General features: G+C 37.5%; 1 protein-coding gene across 1 annotated transcript; it reads left to right on the top strand.

The window, feature by feature from the left end:
- Positions 1-600: 600 nt before the first annotated feature.
- On the top strand, positions 601-19940 carry tuft1a (tuftelin 1a). The gene is made up of 12 exons (XM_023292993.3): positions 601-789; positions 9508-9585; positions 11471-11572; positions 12435-12521; positions 13204-13254; positions 13382-13468; positions 14639-14749; positions 16394-16617; positions 17291-17396; positions 17504-17587; positions 17705-17799; positions 18989-19940. The coding sequence occupies exons 1-12, from the start codon at positions 730-732 to the stop codon at positions 19059-19061; spliced, it is 1158 nt and encodes a 385-aa protein (XP_023148761.1). The 5' UTR covers positions 601-729; the 3' UTR covers positions 19062-19940.
- The last annotated feature ends 2063 nt before the right edge of the window (positions 19941-22003 follow it).

Raw genomic sequence — 22003 nt, forward strand, 5'->3', positions numbered from 1 at the left:
TTTTTCCATATAATGCAATTAATTTTATTTAAAAATCTGATCTTACATGTTTTTTGTTTATTTTTAATATTTTATATTTATTTAATTTTTTATTAATTAATTTTACATTTTTTTTCCTTACTTTTGCCAATATTTTTGTTCTCCCAATCCTTTGGTCAATTTGGGTTTCTTTAAAGTGTCCTATATGAATAAACTTGACTTAATTAGACAAATTGGTGCTTAAAAATTGCCCATGAATTTGGTTTTTTAAGTGTTTGATGCTGAAAATTCCTCCCAATTGTTCCCCCCTTGTACTAAAATGAAATCTACACCCGTACAGTCTCTTCTTTTACACCCAAACATTCCTCCCGGAGTATTTTTCCCAACCCAACCACCACAGCACTAGTATCATGTGATAAAAATATCTGGAGGCTATTGTTCTAGAAGTTGTTGAGCTGGTGGCAGCAGGTATCTCCTCCCTCCCCTCTCAGATATTCCCTGCTTCTTTCCTCACTTCCCTATTTGGCTGTTTCACTCAGTGGGCGGTTCTCTTCTCTTCTCTTCTCTTTTTTTCTTTCACTCCCACAGTGACGTGATGAGGAACTTTTATTGCACAGAGCCGAGAGGGAACAGAGAGAATCGCTCACAGCGGACAGGAGAAGCTACCGTGGACGCAGAAACACTCCGTAAAGGAAGCTTTAAACTCTTTATTTATTTATTTGTGGAGTATTTATTTTGTTTGTGTGAAAGATGAATGGAGTGACGAGAAGCCTGTGCACGTTTGAGGACATCAGAAGTCAAGAATATGGGGTAAGTTACTGAATATTATTCATTTATTTCATTCTAATTGTGTGGATTCATAATGAAGTAGATATTTGTGTCTGTATTTTTGTCATTTTTACATCTTTCCTTTACATTTCCCTGCTCTAATTAGTTTTAAAAGCTCTCTGTTATTCTCTGATTCTGCCACATCCTCAGTCTAAGTGTCTTCATCTGCTCTAAGTGCCGTATTTACTATTAACTCTGTGGCTTTGTAGTAATTAAAGTATTAGCTCCTGCCCTCCTACCGGCTCAGAATTAGTCCAAAGTAACATCTGTGTCTGTCACAAGCGCCTTCTGGCTGCATCACTTCAGGGCTTAGGGTTGCAGTTGTGACAGCGAAGGCAGCTCAGCACCTGGAGCAGCTTTGCTCAGCCAGAATGTGCACCACCTGTGAAGTTCGCTTCGAACGGGATTAAACAGAAAACCTGTAAATGACTGATGAGCAGGTTCACATGTCGCAAAGGAATCTAAACTGTGTGACCTTTAGAGTAGCCGTGTTATTTCTGAGTCGAACAGGATTCGACAAAGATGTTCTGCTGGGTTCAAGTCAGGAAACATACTCGTCCAGGTCGTAGTTTCTTGTGTGATTTAGTTCTTTGGATGGTTCTGCTGGAATATTCCTCTTCTTCCAGCTTCTTGTCAGACAGTATTTTGGTTTATCCACAGACATTCATCTGTAAATGTCGTCTCCACAACACCTTTTCTATCATCACACCTCCACCTCCGTGCTTCACCAAACATGCTGGACTCCATCTGAGCCCAACTCATTTATCTTCATCTGACCAAAGAATGTTCTCCAACATTCATCAGACTTCTTTTAAAGTTTTTAGTAAGGTTTCATCTTGTAGTTTTGCACCAAACGGCAAGCAAAGGTGTTTTTTTCTTGTCTTCTGCCCATAGAGGTTGATGTTCTGAAGGGTTCTTCACTGTCTGAGCTTCACAGAAACTCTGATTTCCGTGGATAACTCCTGTACCACGTCTGAAGCAGCTGCTGTGAGCCATGAGGCAGACATAGATGTAGCTCATAGCTCCAAAACTGAGAAAGTTCTCATGTTCACAGCTCAGTTTATGACCATTTTCATGCAGCTAGACTGATTGAAAATCACAGCTGAATTCATTTTGAGTTTCTGCTTTTTAATATAGTCTTTCTATAGGATTTGTTTTTGTTTGCACACAGGGGGAAACACTCGACTGTTCAATGTAGAAATCCTGTGATTTTCAGAGTTGATCCAGTTTCGAGTCATCATTTCAGCGACGTTGACAGCGGTGTCTTGGTTCTGACGTCTATCTGTGCCAGTCACGGTTTAATAATTCACTCACCTGAACAAGCAAACTGTTATCCTGCTGGCTGGTTTATGAGGTCGCCGAGCAACGCGACACTTTCACCTTCCACCTCGGCAGCCTCCCGCTGAGCCCAGATCAGCTGCTTTTACAGAAACACTCGGCCGAGATCGTGTCAAATGACACAGAACTGAGTGAAAGAGGTGCATTTAAGAGCCACGTTGTGAATTTGTGCCAACAGTCTAGACCTAAATGTCACTTTCTGTTGTGTAACTGTGCAACTGAAGGTCAAGGTGCACCGAGGGCACACCTAATAAACTGATTAATAGCTCTGAGGAATGTGCTGTGGACCAATATATGAAACTCTGTGTTTGCTCAGGCTTTGTCTAATCGATCACACATTACATTTCAACACCAAGCCGAGAGGACATTTGATTATCTTTATTGCAAGTCAAATCCAGCAAACAGGGCCACACCTTCAGTATTTGCATGTGTTGTGTTCAGGTCAGACTGAACGAAGACATTTCACCTGGATGTGAGATTAGAAACGACTGCGGCTTCTTTTCGGGGATTCATGAGGAGATGGAATGCATCTGATGTAGCAGAAAGAGGCCACAAGTTGTTGTTTTGTTGTTTAGTTTCCTGGAATTGAGGAGGTGTGATAAAACGGGAGGAACAGGCAGCACAAACTGAGACAAAATGTTCTATTTAGTTCATAATCTGCCATTTACCAGCGATTATTTGAAACTTTTAGCACTTTCCTGTCAGTAAAATCACAGATTTTATCAGCTTTTTTTACAACCCTCTGACCTTCAAGCAGTTTCTGGGTTTTTTTCACGCTTTCCATCAGTGTGAGCTCATTTCTCACTGGAATATTAAGTCTTATACCTCTATGGAAACAATAGCTAGAAGTAGAGAGAACTCAAACATGCATTTTGTACGTTAGAAGGCCATCAATCATTAAAAAAAGAAATAAAAGTTTAATTTATTTGATTGTTTCTTTTGCAGAAATTAAAGAAAAACTAGACATGCTACCAAAACTGACAAAAACAGTGGCTGTACATGCTCTAAATATTTAGCTTTTTAATATTTTTACATTTACAAACTATTTTTTTGACCCCCATTTCTGATAGGTTTGTCATTTTTAAACAAGTTTTAGATCATTTTGGCACATTTTTGCAATTTTGGACAAATTAAGTCAATTTGAACACTTTTTTTTCAATAATTGTTGACAGGTTTTTGTCATTTTTGCCAAATTTTGAGTCACTTTGAATATGAACATTTCACTTTTCTGCACATCATCAGTAGAAAGATGTTTCACCATGCTGAATGTATCTCCAACAACTTGCTCCTCTGTTCACTGTTTCTGAGCCATGCTGACTTTATTTTATTGATCCAGTAGCTTTGATTTTCCTCTTAATATGCTGAATTTGTTTGTCTTTCTGCTTTGTGTGAACACTGTCTGCAGATCAGCTGAAAAGTCCCTGAATTTTTATCATGTGACTGTTGATGGCATCTGAGCCAGTCATATATCTTCAGTTGGCTTCAGGATTGCAGATTTTAATTTTTTTAAGTATCTGGTTCAAGCAAATGATCAATTTTTGACAAATTTTTTAAAGGAGACATATAGGATAAAGTGATTTTGATGAAATATTACAGTTTTAAACTCAGATTTGTATCATTAGTTCAAGGATCCATTCAAAATCTGATGTTTCTTTTTGATTTTTACAGTTTCCGGCTCTGATAAATGAAGTAATCTTTGCCACCGTTATCCCTCCAGACATTCAGTAGCTGAGCACATTCCCGAAGTCTTTCCTCATCCTCAGTCGCAGTGAGAAGCTGACATCAGCGGCTGGGTGTCGGCCAAGCATGACATATAGACGCATGTATGCTGAGAAACCACGCTAACACGCCAGAACACACCTGGCTGACACGCAACACCGAGCAGGGGGAAAATGGTCATCATTAAAAGTGAGAGGATGAAGGAAATTATAGAGTGAAGTCTGTCCTGATGGCAGCTCTCACCTCATGACTCAGATCCCTTTTACCTGGACCAAATATTGACCTGTTCACCTGCTCAGGTTCTCATCATGGTCTGCAAACAACCCGACATTTAGCTTCACACGATCATCTCTTTGTTTGAGATGGATTTAAGCTTTACTAGCTTTCAACACGCTCCAAACTAATCCCAACAAGGGTCATACTTAGAACTAGAGCTCAGTCTAACAGGTATTTCTACTCTAAAGTATCATTTAGTTCAAGAAATCTAAAAGCAAAAGCACAGAGTGACACCTTAAGACTCCTTAAAACTGAAAAATAATTGTTTAATGCCACAAATGACAAAAAAACACTAAACCTTTAAATTTAAGAGGCTGGAACCTCCAGAACTTATTCCTTGAAGGTCTAAAATGACAAATTGAATGTCAAAATATTCAATCTTTTGATAAATTAATTGATTAATCGTTGTAAAACTACTTAACCACTTAAAACTAGAGCTCAATCTAACAGTTATGTCTATTATAAACTATCATTTAGTCCAAGAAAGCTAAAAAAAAAAAAAAAACAAAAAACAGAAAAATAGGGGAAAAAAAGTGACATCTTAAGAGTCCTTAAAACTCAAAAATAATCGTTTAGTGTCATAAATGACAAAAGAAAACCCCAGCAAATCTTAAAATTTAAGAGGCTGGAACCTCCAGAGTTTGTTCCTTTGAGGTATAAAATGACTAATTCATTGTCAAAATTGTCAAACTGCTTATCTTTGGATAACTTTATCGATTATTTGTTCACTCTACTGGCTCAGGTTGGATGTCGAGGACAAAAGGTTTCCACAGAAAAGTCCCGATAAGTGAAGAAATTTGGCAGTGAAACCGAGAGTTTAGTTCACCTGCTGTTTGATCAAACACTTCCTGATCTTTAGTCACAACTCTGAAGCTTAAACTGTGTTTTATTCACACAAAGATCCTGTTGAGCCGCTTGTGTTGGATCAGCTCAGACGTTTGGCCGGTTATGTCTATTTAAGTAAAGGGTTTATGTGTGTTTATATTAGTTTCTATTAATAAGGAGCAAAGACTGCGTTATGTAATAGACGATGGTGTTGAAGATGAACTCATACCTGCAGCTGTTATCTTAGAGTCTTTATGGTTCAGCTGGATAAAAGACAGAAGTGACATCTGTGCAGCGAAGCAGTTCAAGAGAGCCACAAAGTGATTTATTTCATGATGAGGTTCACACACAAACACACGTGAGGAATCTTTAGTGGTATGTAGGAACGACGCTTGAATATTTTACTATTTATGGTCATAACAGCTGCTTCAAAGTCATTTCAAACACTTTTGAGTCAGTTGATTTAACTTCAGAACTCTGAAACCTGCTGGTGGCTTTAAAAAGCGTGCTGTTTTTATGAAAAATCACCAAAATTGCACAATTTACCAGAGCAATAAACTGTAAAAACAGAAAAAATTACCAGATATTTCCCTTTCTGACAATCCTCAAACATATTATGTGTGATATGCAGTTTTGTGAGGAAAAATGCCCAAAAATAAGCCAAAAATCATGATTTTTCGTGAAAAATCACTTTATTATGTCTCATTAAAAAAAATCGACAAAATAGATTTATTGGCAGTAGTCATATTCTGTAAAAAAAATTTTAAAAAATCTGCACTCTTCAGTCCAACTGTGAAGCCATGAATGATTTAGCTGCAATCAACAGTCACCAGACAAAAATTGAAAGAGTTTTCAAGTAAACTTCAGCTGACAAGAGAGACTGAGAGCAAAATAAATGAATCAAATAAATGCAGCATGGCTCAGAAACAGTGAACAGAGGAGCAGAGTTGATGTGCAGAGAGGTGCTTTTAGAGATTGGAAAAACAAGTCTGTAATATCTACAGCTGCCATTCATTTTTTTGTAATGTTGGTGACACCTGTGGAAAAAAGCATGTTGCACATGTTGATGCTCGTTTTTAAATTCATGCAAAAATAAGCTACCAAAGAGCTAATTTCGTCTCTTTATTCTAGATGTCTCATTTAAAAATACGCCAAAAATAAACAGTTTGCTCTAACTTGATTCTGTAAAAAACAGAAAATTTTGCACTTTTCACACCAATGGCACAAAAATTAGTGGCTCAGGTGAAACCAGCAGTCTCATGACAAAAATTCAGGAACTTTTTCACAAAATTGTGCTTAACTGCAGGCAGTGTAGCAGTAAAACATCTATAGCATGTAGAGCTGTTCATTATTTTCCAGTACTTGTAACACCTGTAGAGGTTGGAAAAATGCTTTATATGTTCATTCAAGGTCTTTTTATAGTGGTTGTTCTGTTTCCATAGTGGTGAAAAATGAGCCCACAGTGAGTAAAAATGTGAGAGGAGCAACAAAAAACACCCAGAACAGCTTGTGGGGTTAAAGATCTCTAAGGCAGAACTTCAGAATCCTGCTTACGTCCCCTCAGATACTTTAACTCGGATGATTTTCAGGCCTCCTGATGCCAAAAGTCCAAAACAAAGCGCCTCCATGTCCCCTGATCTTTCGGCCGGAGCTGCCAGCTGTGCCTTCGCTCTCATGTTTCTGCCGTTACAAAAGGCTGCGTGCACGAGTGTGTGTCTGCGTTGTGTGTTTTCTTCTCTGCGTCGCCGTGCGTGAGCGCCGGGCCTTTTGTCCGTGTTCCCGGGAAGTCTAGTCTTACAGGTTGTCATTTCTGTGTGTGGGTGGATATAAAGGAGAAGACAGAGCAGGGAGGCCGGCCTGTAAATAGCTGCTGCTCGGCCGAGGATCAGCCGAGGCCTTTTGTCTGCACGTCTGCGAGAGGCCACAGAAGTTGTATAATGATGGATTCCTGCTCAACAAACACTCAAACACTCCCCTGTTCTGGCCCGCCTCCCTCCCTAATCGGTGTTGCCCATTACAGCGTCTGCAATCTGAGAGGTTTGGCTTTGGTTTGTCGACCCCCTGCAGCAGCTGTTTCCTCCGTCCCTTTCTCTGTTTCTGATCTCCACTGGTTTGCTCTGCATTTTCCATCTTCCTGAGCAGATAAGCAGCCGATCTGAAGGTCCTCTGTAGTCCCCACACACAGCCGTTCTTTGATAAACGGCCTTTATCTCGGCGTTACATAAGACGTCATTTGCACTGTTTGCATATCAGACAAACAGACGTCAATTTATTCACGCTTAAACTGCAAAAGAACTCAAACAAATGTAAAAGTGAGACGTGAAAGTGAAGTTTCTGACAGGTTATCTGAGGTAAATGTTAGCTCATAAAACACAGAAATAATCTGTACAAACAGAAAACAGCGTCACTAAAACATGCTCTCATAGAGAACACAGTTAAACCCAAAGTTATTCATTCTCATGCCAAGTTTTGATTTATAGTGGTTTTTTTATTTGACCAACAAGTTTCTTCTGGCTGGAAATGACAAACAAGACAGTAAGACATTGTGTTGGAGACGTTAACGATCAATTTAAACAGTTTTTACCTCTACATCGATCAAACTGTTGTTATATTTGCTGCATAAATGGCATTTTTAGAAGAAATCATTTAAAACATGGAAATTGATATAATTCACAACGTCTTACTGTTTTGGTCACTTGTCTGTGTCATTTTTTTGTATAAATGAATTGTATAAATGGTATTTTGGTAGGGGGGGAAACGTACATAAAAACATAGAAAAAGGTCAAATTAGTCATTAAATTAGATCAATTAGAGAATTTACACACAGTTAAGCCCAAAGTTATTCATTCTCATGCCAAGTTTTGCTTTACAGTGAATTTTTATGACACTAACAGGTTTCTTTTTTTAAAACATATAAATTGTTAAAAATCAAAAAAATTGTAACTTGTTGATGTGTTTTCCAGGCAGAAGAAGAGTGTAAATGGCATTTTTTTGGAAAAAAAAGTCAAATAAAAACAGAAAAAGTTCAAATTAGTCATTAAATTAGATCGATTGGAGAACTTACGTACGTACAGTTAGACCAAAACAGGTTGATAACGTTGCTAAATTTGGATTTATAGGGAATTTACATGTGATCAGCTGGTTTCTTTTGCCTGGAAATGACATAAATTAGTGACAAAAGACAGTAGGACATTGTGTATTTTGACTATTTTTCAAACTCTTTTACTGAAAATGTCATTTATATTTATGGTCATTTCAACCATGTTTCGGTTACTTTTAGCAACTATAGCAACAGTTTGATTGATGTGGAGGAAAATTAAGACTTTTGACAAAGAGTTAGTGTTATTTTGGACTTAAACATGTTTTAAAAACACATAGAAATAGTTTAAATTCTTCACTAACATCACAAACATTATGTTTACTGTGTTTTAATAACTTGTTCATGTAATTTCTTGTCTGAAGAAACCTATTACTCAAATAGAAATTCACTGTAAATCAAAATTTGACAGGTAAACGAATAAGTTTGGTCTTAACTTTATGTCTATCTAATGATAAATTTGAACTATTTCTATGTTTTTATTGCAAATTTTCACTAAAAAATAAATTTTCACAATAATTTCTACCATGTTTCTGTTACTATTAGCAATTTAAACGAGAGATTGATTGACATGGAGGAAAATAAAGACTTTTTAAGAAGAATTAAAGTTATTTTGGACATAAACATGTTTTAAAAACACATAGAAATAGTTCAAATTCTTCACTGACATCTCTAACATGATTTCTTACTGTCTTTTATCACTTGTTTATATTATTTCCAGCCAGAATAAACCTGCCAGCCACATTAAAATTCACTATAAATCTGATTCTGGCTTTGATTCGGGATCATCCTCCTCCAGACTTCCTGCTTATTAACCAGTTTATGTAATATATCAGCAGTTAGTCTGCTTGTTGTTGTTTGTGGCTGCAGTGATTTCGTGTGTTGGATGTTTCTGAGCTGACAGAACACTCATGGGAGAATAAACAGAACAGGCTGGCCCGGGTTATATAATGTCACTGACCTCCTCCTCCTTTTCCTCCCTCACATCCTGAGCTCCACTCAGACACTTAAAGTCACTTCTCCACTCTTTCAGTTTGCTTTTCAAACTCCTGCATCTGTTTCTCCTCCTCCCTCGTATACGAGCATCACCACCGTGCCAGATTTGTGGCGCTTTATGGCCTCCGTGAGGTTTTGTTGCTATGGAAATATTACATTACATTTTCCTCCCACTTCCCCAGAAATCTTCCAATTGGTCTCCGGCGTCTGGAGGGTTCCCGCCTGAGTCCCTCTGACGTCTGTAGCACATCATTTAAATCAAACAATCCGTCTCTGTGCAGCTGTGAAGAACTTTTCTCTCTGACGTCGTCTCCGTCCTCCCTCCCTCTTTCTGCTTCATGACTCAGTCTCTCCCCTCGTCCTCCTCAAAATAGTCCTCCATCAGACAGCCGTCTCTTTGTGGGGATTCACGTCTTCTTCTTCTTCTTCTTCTTCTCGGTTTGATCCAGGAGGGCTGCAGGCGGCTGAGGCTCACGCTGCACGACCAGAACCAGGCGGCTCGGAGCTCGGAACAGACCAGAGACAAGGTAAGAACATCTGGAACATCTGGGCTTCAGAGCAGAGAACAGATGCAGTGATGGGCACCAGAACAGAGGGAAAGAAGTTGGGACGAGGTGTTGTAACTCCTTTATGTGACGCCAAAGTATGTGCTTCAGGATTTTGGATGTTTGAAGGGACTTTCTGCACGGACTTTTATAAGATTTAGAGATTTATCGTGAAGGTGAAGCATCTGAAAGTTCAGACGGTGTGCGTGCTGCTCATAGTTAAAGGAAAAATCCACTCTAAGACATTGTGTTAGAGACGTTAATGATGAATTTTAACCAGTTTTTACCTCCACATCAATCAAAGTCTTGTTATAGTTGCCAACAGCATGTTAGAAATCACCACTATTAATTGTGTAAAGGGCATTTTTGAGGAAAAATGTTGAAGAAAACTATGGAAATTATTAAATTTACAATGTTTTGCTGTCATTTGTCACTTGTTTATGTCTTTTCCAGCCAGAAGAAGATATTTTTTGTGTAAAATAGAAGTCACACACAGACAGTTAAGCCCAAGCTTATTCATCTCCACGTCAACTTTTAATTAATAGTCAATTTTTATCTGACAAACAGGTTTCTTCTGGCTGGAAATTAAATAAACAAGTGACAAAAGAAAGTAAGACATTGTGTTAGAGATATTAATGATGAATTGGTATATTTGAACAGACTTCCTGCATGGACTTTTGCAAGATTTAGAGATTTATGAAGGATCTGAAAGTTCAGACAGCTAGTTACAGGAAAAATCCACCCTAAAACACTTCAACATGATTTCACGGTGCATCTTGCATGATTCCTGCAGACGTCTGAGCTCTGAGACGCTATGAGATGTGTTGAAATTAGTTTTTTCACAAACCTTTTGTATTATTTCCAATATAGATATCACATAATGATGGACAAAGTTAGTCATGACGGACAGATGTTAAACAGAACAGTTCATCCTGAATCTAATCCTGTATCAGCTGCTTGTTTTACTGCTTTTTAAGCTACTTTACATCATGCTTTTACTTTGAAAATGAGAAACCGAGTATTATTCACGATACAAAACATGTAGCACCACTAAAATGCACACGAATAATCTTAAAACTCAAAATGGTGCCGAGATTTATTACAAATTTTGCATAATCATTTTGTATAATTGCATTTAACATCACTGTGAAGTTAATATGAAAGTCACAAAACCAAAAAAATGGTTTCTTTTAAGAAGTCTGCTTCCTCGCAGTCTTCAAAAATGAATCATACAAGCAGATCTAATTTTAAAAAATGACTTAAAGTGCACAGATACAAAGAGAAAAACCCGTCTTTGTGCACCAAAGTTACACATTTAGAGGCGTTTTTCAGTGAATGGTGGCTAAAGCTCAGCTCAAACACTTTGACAATCACAGCAATAACTGTGCACAGCAGCTCACACAGCTTCCAAAACAGCACAAACAAGCAGCCAGCTTTACTAGCCTGGTTCCCACACACTCCAAATGTCTCAGGACGACCATTGTTCTGCCAGAAAGCAGCCGGACCACCAGAGCAGCTCGGTTACATAACGCCTCCCCGCCTCCTTCTTCTTCTTCTCTGGTTCTGACCCCTTCCAAAGCAGCACCACATGTTTACGTCTCCATGGTGATAACCGCTAAACGTCTCCTGATTATAGACCGCGGCACAGGAATAGCTGCTAACTGCATATTCTTCTCTCTTTTTTAATTTTTGGGGAGTTTTTGCAAGTTTAATTGCATCATTCGTGCAGAAATTTCCCAGCAGATCGTTTCGTAATGATTACTGAGCGGATGCACTTCTTCCCAGATTCTGTGTTGCAATATCGTGCAAAAGCCATCCAACAATCTGTTTGCTGCATCCCATAATTCCTCTGTTCTCCCATCTGCAGCCCATCGGGAGAGCTTTTGCGTTGGTGCAGCCGGCCGCTGACAGAACAGCTTCCACCCCTGAACCAGTGAAGTCCACAGAGGAGCAGGTGGAGGTTATAAAGGTGGGTGTTTGTCCACGTTTTTACTCACTGTTGGATTCATTTTTCTCTGCAACATAAAGTCCTGCACCTCTATGGAAACAGAACAACCATGACTAGAAGCAGAGAGAACTTCTAGGTGTCGTTTTACCTAAATAAATCATTCTAAAAAGGCGGGAAAAAGTTGCATTTCTTTCATTATTTTGCAAAAATTTTAAAAATCTGAAATACACATGAAGTCCTGCACCTCCATGGAAAAAATACAGTTTTGAAGAAGGAGTGAGAACTCAGAAATGTATTTTTTGTGCAGTAGGACACAATTATAAATCACAAAAACATGGGAAAAATATTAATTTCTTTAATTATTTGTTTTGCAAAAACTGAAAACACCTGGAATCAACATTCCTATAGCTGCTACCAACACTGGAAAAAACAGGAGCTCAACATGCAAGAAAAATGTGCATTTTACAGCCTGTTTTACAGCACATCAACTCTACAAAGATGTTTCACCATGCCAAATGTATCTTTAAACTACTTTTGCTCCTCTATATCCCATTTCTGAGCCATGCTGCATATATTTTATTGCTCTAGTATGTTTTGTTTACCTTTCATACTCAGTTTTTCTCTGTTTGCGGCTGCAGTTCAGCTGATAACGCTCTGAATTTTTGTTATGTAACTGTTGGTCACAGCTGAGTCACTAATGGCTTCATGGCTGCACAGGGAAGAGCAGAATTTTTGGTTATTTACAGAATTTGGTTCAAAGAACCATTATTTCTGTTTTTGGTGTCATTTCGGGGATTTTTTTTGCCGTTTAACACCCACAGGCTAATTTTAAGATGCAGAAGGTTAAATGTGTATTTAACATGGACTGGTATTCTGGTTCCAGGTTTATCTAGAAGCCCGCAGACAGGAGCAGCAGAAACACCAGCAGAGTCTGAAGATGCTGTCGGATGAAGTTTCACAGATACAGGAGGTCAGTTTCTGGACGGCGTCAAACTCCGACTGTTTAACTGAAGCACAAGCACACAGTTAATCATCTCTGTTTCCCGGATTAAGTAGGAATTTGCATGTTTGCATCATGTAAATTCCAGTCATTGCTTCTGTCTGTTCCTATCTTGTTTCCACTTTCGGCCACTTATGCAAGTAGAAAACACAGTCGGTCTGTAAGAAATGAATAGATTCATTCATGTCATAGTTGTTTGATCTATAAAACTGCTCCGTAGTGCTTAAAATTTCATATTTTCTTTGCCAAGCTGTACATGTTCTATTGACCTCTTATGCAACGAAGTGCTGTTACACTGAACTATGAATTATCTCTTATTAAAATGAACTTAGATAACTTGCAGATAATAAAGCAGATAAACTTGTCCTTTGAAATACAAAGATATGGAAGGAATGTGAGGGCTGCAGCTAGCAATTATTATAATTATCAGTCGTTTTCTGGATGTTTTTAGGCTATAAAATGTCAGAAAAGGGTGAAAAATGTCAAAAATCCTCATTTTACTGGCATGGAAGAGGAAAGAAACCAGAAAATATTCACATTTTAGAAGCTGCAATCAGAGAATTTACTGCAAACAGTTGAGTTCCAATTGATTCTTCTTAAAAAATCCATGATAATACCACAATAAGTGATAATATGTGTGTGTTTCTTGCAGGTGAGGTACTGTCTGAAGAATCTGAGGGAGCAGATGGCGGCTAAAAACAAGGTGGGCGTATGTTTTTGTTTTCTCCATTGTTAACCTTCCATCCTGTTCGCTCAGAGGCATTTCCTTCACCTCTGTAGTCTCCACAGTTCACTCTTTGCTCACCGGCTTCCTCCTTTTCTCTCTGCAGCCGCACACAAACGGGTGGAAGGTCGGCATTCCCTTCAAAAAGAGCAGCTCAACTGCACCCAAAGGTGGCGCCAAGGCCGACGTTCAGGTGAGAAGTCTGGGTTAAGATGAAGTTTCTGCTTGAAAAGAAGCTGATTTGATCATCAGGATAGTTGCATGCCAACTTTCTGCAGGATGTTCTGCAATAATGGAGCATTTTTCATTGAAAAATTGTAATTCTACCACTTTTTTACATTAAATATAAGTGCTTTTTCCAATTTGTAAACTGTTTAACATGAAGGTTTTGCATGAAAAATGGTGCATAAATAATAATGCAGTGTTTAAAGGTGAGGAAAAGTTGAGTATTTTCAGCAAATCAGAACTCAGATCTGTGTTTTTGTGATGCCTGTGAAGTAATCACTTCCCAGATGGACACTGAAGTGGGTTAAAAGACAAATTAATGAGAAAAATGCGATTAAAATTCCCCAGAGAGAATAAAACACTGTTAATAGCTTTGCCGCTGCTGTCTTTAAACCCCAAACTATGACTTTTTTTAGTGACTGTGACTATAGCAGAAAGTTTCTGCAGGATGCTGTGCAACAATAGAGCATTTTTCATTGAAAATGAGTGCTTACATACAATCTGAGTGCTTTATCCAACTTGTAACCTGTTCAATGTGAATCTTTTGCATGAAAAACGTTGCAAAAAATGAAAAATACAGTGAAAAGGTTAAGTATTTTCAGCATGTCAGAGCTCAAATCTGTGTTTTTTTTTATTCTTTTCAACTGTTTACCTCCCAGATGGACTGATATGTGTTAAAGGGGGGAAAAAATGAGAAAAATGCGGTTAAAAGACCCCAGAGAGAATAAAGCTGTGTTCCAGGACACTCTGTTCCTCTTCCTGTTGCGTTCAGGAACCTCCTCATTCCACACATCCTTGAATAGTTTTGCTGCTGCCGTCTTTAAACTGCAAACTTTAGGGATCCACCGTAACGGCTGCTGTGTTTTTATTGTGCAGACACAACAACAGTGCTGACACCGTTGTGTTTGCTTTGTTTGTGCGCCACTTAGAGCAGAAATGTGAGTCACCAGCGTTAGTGTTTCAGTATCAGGAGGGAAACATCCAGCTGCTCAGTGACGCATGCCGACACGCCTGTTTTCTTTATGAGGGCCGAACCCACTGAGATTACACGAAACGAAAACAAGACTTTTTATTACATCACCATTAAAGTATGTGTGTCTGTCGCTGAGCTCATCTGATGCTTCGTGTTTCTGTTCAGGATGCAGATGATGAAGCAGAGAGAACCAAACTGAGGGAAGTCAGCAAACGGCTTTATGCACAGCTGCAGGAGGCAGAAAAGAAACATCTGGAGGAGAAAGAAAGGCTGCAGGTAAACATATTTAAACGCACAGAGCTTATTTTAATGCATCTTTATAGCGTAGTTCAGTTGTATGGAAGCAGAAAATTTCACACATTTTCGACTGAAAAACTAAAAATGACTGAATTTCAACAAATTCTATTATGCTTATGTAGTGTAGAGACTAAAAACTTAAAAAAATCACATACTTTGGTTCATATTTTACAGTTTATCTCATCAATTATCTGATAATGTTGGTATATTTTACTTATTTTCATGACCACCATTCAAAACAGTCCAGGAGAACAGATGCTGGGGTGCATTCAAGGGGAAAAACCTCACCTATAAGCAAGAAATCCAGAATTTATTCATGATTTGAACTACAAATTCTGTCCATGTGTGATGATAATTAAATATGGCAGCAATTAATGTTGAATTTTAGTTGATTCTAGGCTACCTGTTGCTGTATTTTGGTAGTTATTTTATTGATTAGAGAGATAATGTTCTATAAAGCATCACGAAACACAATTATGTCACTGCTGTGAAATAATAGAATAGTGTGATACAATAGAAAAATATTTAGAGTTGAGTAAATGAATCTGGCTTTTACAGTGGAGAAAAATATTAAAAAATAAAGTAGATATTGTTATTTACTGTTAGATCCCGTCTCCATTGCTGGCATGATTTATAACGCTTCATCTAGCAAATGTTTTTATTGTCAATTATTTTCTTAAGTTGTTTGGTCTATAATAGGTCAGAAAATGTCAAAAAAATCATATTGGATCAGTTTTTCTCAAAGCTTAAAATATCAATTTTCATATAGTTTTCATTTTACTGTCATAGAGGAGAAAAGAAACCAGAAAATACTCACTTTTCAGAAGCTAAAATAAGAGAATTTAGACTTTTTTCACTTAAATGATTCAAATTACTACTACGATCATTACTGCCTACATAGGCTTAAATTTGTGGTTTAAATGAACTAATACTGATTAATTTATGTTCATAAAAACTGACATTTTGCCTGGAATCTAGTGATGATGGCCTACAAAAAGGATAAATCTTCTGCTGAATTTGGTCAAGAAATCCCGCATATTCACATACCCATAAATACTAATCATTATCATCATAATAATCATAATAACAAACTTTTAAAAAGCCATAGAAAATGACAATAAAACATTAAACAAAGACAATGAAACACGATTAAAGTGATGAATATTGGTGAAAAATAGAACAGGCAAAGAAATCTTCAATGTAAATGGCAAAAATAATACATTCAAACTAAGAAATAAATCAGAATGTGGCGTGAAATCAATCTAACAAACCACTGTTTTCTACCAATATGAACAGAAAACCTTGTTACCAGATCTTCTTCACCCAAAATCAGCTCAAATTCTCAAAATGGTTGACAACTGATTTAATATTTTGCAGCTCTAATAATTTCTAACCATCAGTTACTGATGAAGTTACTGCTGTTGTGTGTAAATGTGTGATGCTGCAGGTATTTAATCAACTTAGAGGAAAGACTTCTAAACCACTGGGAGCAACAAACTAAACCAGTTGCTTTCAGGGAAACTTAAACTTTGTCATTTCAGTGATTGAACGTGAGTTATCAGATCTGCAGGAGGCGCTACTGTATGAAAAAGAAAACATACTTGAAACGATTTTGTCCGGCAGGCTGAAAGCAGCAGGCTCAGGGATCGTCTGAGCGACCAGGAGGAGAAGCTGAAGGTCTCGGAGGAAGCCGGCGAGAGGAAAGACCGTCGCATCGAGGAGCTGCAGAGGCTGCTGGGAGGGATGGAGCAGGAGAGCGCCACCCTGAGGGAGGCGATCCGCAACCGAGAGGACGAACTACGAGAACTACGCAAGATCAGAGAGGAGGGCCACGGTGGAGAGCAGAGGTAATACAAACATTAATACATGTACAGAATGACCTTCATCTGTCTGTGATGAACAGCAACATACTATATGACGTGTTTTTAGCATAGCATGTTGTTAAAAAAACGTCATAGTGTAGCATTTTGGGAAAAAAAATGGCACAGGGTAGTATATCGCTAAAGAAAGACAGTATTTTTAAAAAGAAATTTCATCATGTAGTATTTAAAAAAAAACACATCATAGTATAGTATGAAGCAAAAAAAAGTCTTAGTATAGTATTTTAGCAACATACTATACTGTGGGGTTTTTTAGAGCGACATGCTATACTATGACGTTTTTAGAGCGACATGCTATACTATGACCTTTTTTTTTTTTGGCGACATGCTATACTATGACGTTTTTTGAACAACATGCTATACTATGATGTTGCTTTAGCGACATACGATAGTTTTTGAACGACATGTTATACTAGGATGTTTTTTAGCAACATACTACACTGTGATTCTTTTTGAACCAAAAGTTTTTTTGAACCAAATACTATACCTTGACGTTTTTTTTTAAGTGGCATACTATACTATGCTGTTTCTTGGAATGACACACTATACTATGATGTTTTTAGCGCCATACTACACTTTGGCATTTTTTTGGGCGCCTCTACTGTACCATGATGATATAACTGTCTGTGTGTATTTTTAGGGCCGAGCAGTTGGAGAAGGAGGTGGCGATTCTCAAGGAGAAGATCCACCATCTGGACGACATGCTGAAGAGCCAACAGAGGAAAGTCAGACACATGATTGAACAGGTGAGAGGCACATGTGCGAGGCTCAGCGACGTAAACACTTAGTCTGTGAGCGCCTGTTTGCGCAGCGATCTTCTCATTGTTTGACTTTTGCGTTTGCTCGTCTGCAGCTCCAGAACTCTCGCATGGTGATCCAGGAGAGAGACCGTGTGATCAAAGAGCTGGAGGAGAAAGTGGCATTTTTGGAGGCTGAGGTGAGGGGAAGAAAAAAGAGCTCTGAGGAATTTAAAGTGACGATGCTGACTTCTGCAAACACTTTTTACTGGTTAGTTGTACTGTACATAACCTCTGAAACCCTTCTGTGTGTGCAGAACCGTGAGATGCATGACCAGATGGACTACTTTCTGGGAGGACAGAGGTCAAATACCTACCTTTCGTCTGACCGTAACGCCCAGATTGTCTACAGGTAACTTGTTTTGCCCTCATTCCTCCAGTGTTTCACCTGCCACACTTGAGTTGTTTGAATTGCTTCTAAAATCTGTCAGAATTAATGCAAGAATAAATGATGTCATGTTGTGATTCTTATCCTGTAATTTACTCCAAAAGGAATCAGAATTTACAGCGTCACAATGTGGGTCTTTTAACTCACTAGATCTGTATTTTAACTGATGCTGCATAGCTAACCTGTTAACATTTCACTTGTACTTTTCCAGATGTTCTTTCTAAGGTTTTTATCTGCAAACGTACGTTAATGATCCCACTGAATTAAGGCGCGCTGTCGCAGTAGCACAGATTTTATGCACTGCTTGGCTACAGAAACCTACATAAATTCAGCTAGTGATGGAGAAAATGCATAAATATGTCTTAAAGTTTTGTCCTGATTAGCTGCCAAATCATTTTTCTCTGCTCATACTGCAGCTATTTGAGAACAGATAGAAAACAGAGAGAATATTCAACAAGTAACCTTAATTTCACTTGCATTTGGCCAGAAACTAAGCTGAAAAGCCTCCGAATTTTTGTCAAGTGGCTGTTGGTCCTAGCTTAATCACTAATGCCTTCATGGTTGCACAAAATAGCACAGAATTTTTAGTTGTTTGCAGAATTGAATTAGCGCAAATACTTCATTTTTGGCGAATTTTTGTATTAGACACAATTTTATGCTCGAATTTGGTCAAATAGGTCACAGATGAGTAGTTCAAGGCCCATCCGAAAGTTGAAAATCTGAGGATTGTCACTGTTTTTAAGTTTATGGTTCTGGGAAAAACACATTTTTCAAACCTGCCAGCAGTTTTAAGGTTTCAGACAGTTAAATATAAAGTTTAAGAGCTGCCACATTAGAGATAAGCAGCTGCATTGCCAGTTGTAAAATAAAGTGATTAACTTTAAATTATTAACTTTTCACTAACAGCCTGTTTCTGTTGAATGAAGTAGGTGGCAATTCTAGGTGCATTTTGTCCTGGAAAAGTGAAATAATGTGTCAAAAACACCCTTTTATGGAGGAATCTGACGAAGAAAACTTAGTTGAGCCACGAGTCAACAAAAGTCTGGTTTATGTCAAATTTACACAAATTCATGCTTAAATATCCTCCTAACCTAGCTGCAAATCTGCATTCTGATTGTTTTAAGCTCAACTTCTCCTCTTTTTACTCCTGCAGCAAACCCATCAAGGTCTCAAACTCGTCAAACAAGCCGCTTCCGTTCATCAAAGTCATCGAGATCAAGTCGTGAAGCGGCTCTGCAGGAGGAAGCGTCCAGTTACTGTTTTAGAAGACAAAGAAGAAGGGCTCGGAACCACCAAACCTTTAGTGTGCAGAGTGAAACCAAACGTCAGCTCTACTAACCACCACCGAGTGAATATCTGCAAGACTGCATTAATAATAATAATTCACCTTTACAGCACTTGAAGGAAACAGTTTGGCGACGCACTCTGGGGCTCGTGTGTTTGTGCATAATGAATCAGCTTTAACGTAGATACTCAAGTGTCCTGATTTCATGTTTGAACTTTGAGTTTATGACATTTTGTGCATCGAAAGCGTGCAAAGTACAGGATAAAGCTCATACAGCAGTGTAGCATCATTATACTGTCATTAACTCCACTGTCATGTACAAATCTTTAACTAGATGATCTAAATTGTGTTATCAGTCGCCCAAACTCGACTCTGTTCACCTGCCGAGTGAACAGTTAAGATGCTTTAACCTGTAAATACTGATTGTAGCCTCGAAAAAGATGAAACCCTGTGATTTTTTTTGTAGCAGTCGGCTACTTTTTATGTTTTTGAGTTGTTTTTTTCATAAATAAATGGTCTTTAAGCCCCTTAATACCAACATGGCACTTTATGAAACCGTGAAGAAGCAGAAGGATAAATGAAGATGTTCAGAGAAGCGTAAAGCATTTCAGTTCCCTGTCAGTGTGTTTTATTTGTTTTGTACATTTTATTATTAATGAATGTGATTTGATGTTTTGATTTCAATGTAACATCTTTTCTCCTTTGTATTTATTTATATTCGCCTCTAGGAAGCCTGCTTGGTAGAGGAGCTTTTGTATGAAGTACTTCTTAATCTGTTATCTGTGTTTGTGGTTTTCAAAATAAAGTCCTCAAATGTTAATATGCTGCTTCGTGACGTTTTTTTGAATGACATACTACACTATGACGTTTTTCAACGACATGCTATACTATGACTTTTTTGGAACGACATACTATGACTTTTTTTGAACGACATAATATACTATGACGTTTTTCAACGACATACTATACTATGACTTTTTTGAACGACATACTACACTATGACGTTATTATATATTATATATTACTTCATCATATGACATGTTTTCACAACAGATTGAAAAATGACTTTTTTCGACATAGTATTCTATGGCGTTTCCTTGCGCCAAGATTCATAATGATGTTTTTTTTTCAAAGAAAACCTTTCTGGAGTGTTTTTCACGGCCTCCTTTACATTATTTCATCATATGGCACGTTTTTACAACATGTTTGAAAAATCGCATTTTTTTTCGACATAGTATAGTAAGGCGTTTTTTTTGCGCCAAAATTCATGATGATTTTTTTTTCAAAGAAAACCTTTCTGGAGTGTTTTTCATGGCCTCCTTTACATTATTTCATCATATGGCACGTTTTTACAACATGTTTGAAAAATCGCATTTTTTTTTGACATAGTATAGTAAGGCGTTTTTTTTGCGCCAAAATTCATGATGATTTTTTTTTCAAAGAAAACCTTTCTGGAGTGTTTTTCACGGCCTCCTTTACATTATTTCATCATATGGCACGTTTTTACAACATGTTTGAAAAATCGCATTTTTTTTCGACATAGTATAGTAAGGCGTTTTTTTGCACCAAAATTCATGATGATTCTTTTTTCAAAGAAAACCTTTCTGGGGTGTTTTTCACGACCTCCTTTACATTGTTTCATCATATGGCACGTTTTTACAACATGTTTGAAAAATCCCATTTTTTTTCGACATAGTATAGTAAGGCGTTTTTTTTGCACCAAAATTCATGATGATTTTTTTTTCAAAGAAAACCTTTCTGGAGTGTTTTTCACGGCCTCCTTTACATTATTTCATCATATGGCACGTTTTTACAACATGTTTGAAAAATCGCATTTTTTTTCGACATAGTATGGTAAGGCGTTTTTTTGTGCCAAAATTCATGATGATTTTTTTTTCAAAGAAAACCTTTCTGGAGTGTTTTTCACGGCCTCCTTTACATTATTTCATCATATGGCACGTTTTTACAACATGTTTGAAAAATCGCATTTTTTTTCGACATAGTATAGTAAGGCGTTTTTTTTGCGCAAAAATTCATGATGATTTTTTTTTTCAAAGAAAACCTTTCTGGAGTGTTTTTCACGGCCTCCTTTACATTATTTCATCATATGGCACGTTTTTACAACATGTTTGAAAAATTGCATTTTTTTTCGACATAGTATAGTAAGGCGTTTTTTTTGCGCCAAAATTCATGATGATTTTTTTTTCAAAGAAAACCTTTCTGGAGTGTTTTTCACGGCCTCCTTTACATTATTTCATCATATGGCACGTTTTTACAACATGTTTGAAAAATCGCATTTTTTTTCGACATAGTATGGTAAGGCGTTTTTTTGTGCCAAAATTCATGATGATTTTTTTTTCAAAGAAAACCTTTCTGGAGTGTTTTTCACGGCCTCCTTTACATTATTTCATCATATGGCACGTTTTTACAACATGTTTGAAAAATCGCATTTTTTTTCGACATAGTATAGTAAGGCGTTTTTTTTGCGCAAAAATTCATGATGATTTTTTTTTCAAAGAAAACCTTTCTGGAGTGTTTTTCACGGCCTCCTTGACATTATTTCATCATATGGCACGTTTTTACAACATGTTTGAAAAATCCCATTTTTTTTCGACATAGTATAGTAAGGCGTTTTTTTGCGCCAAAATTCATGATGATTCTTTTTTCAAAGAAAACCTTTCTGGGGTGTTTTTCACGACCTCCTTTACATTGTTTCATCATATGGCACGTTTTTACAACATGTTTGAAAAATCCCATTTTTTTTCGACATAGTATAGTAAGGCGTTTTTTTGCGCCAAAATTCATGATGATTCTTTTTTCAAAGAAAACCTTTCTGGAGTGTTTTTCACGGCCTCCTTTACATTATTTCATCATATGGCACGT

This window comes from Amphiprion ocellaris, chromosome 9 (assembly GCF_022539595.1).
Source record: "Amphiprion ocellaris isolate individual 3 ecotype Okinawa chromosome 9, ASM2253959v1, whole genome shotgun sequence".
Taxonomy (NCBI): Eukaryota; Metazoa; Chordata; class Actinopteri; family Pomacentridae; genus Amphiprion; species Amphiprion ocellaris.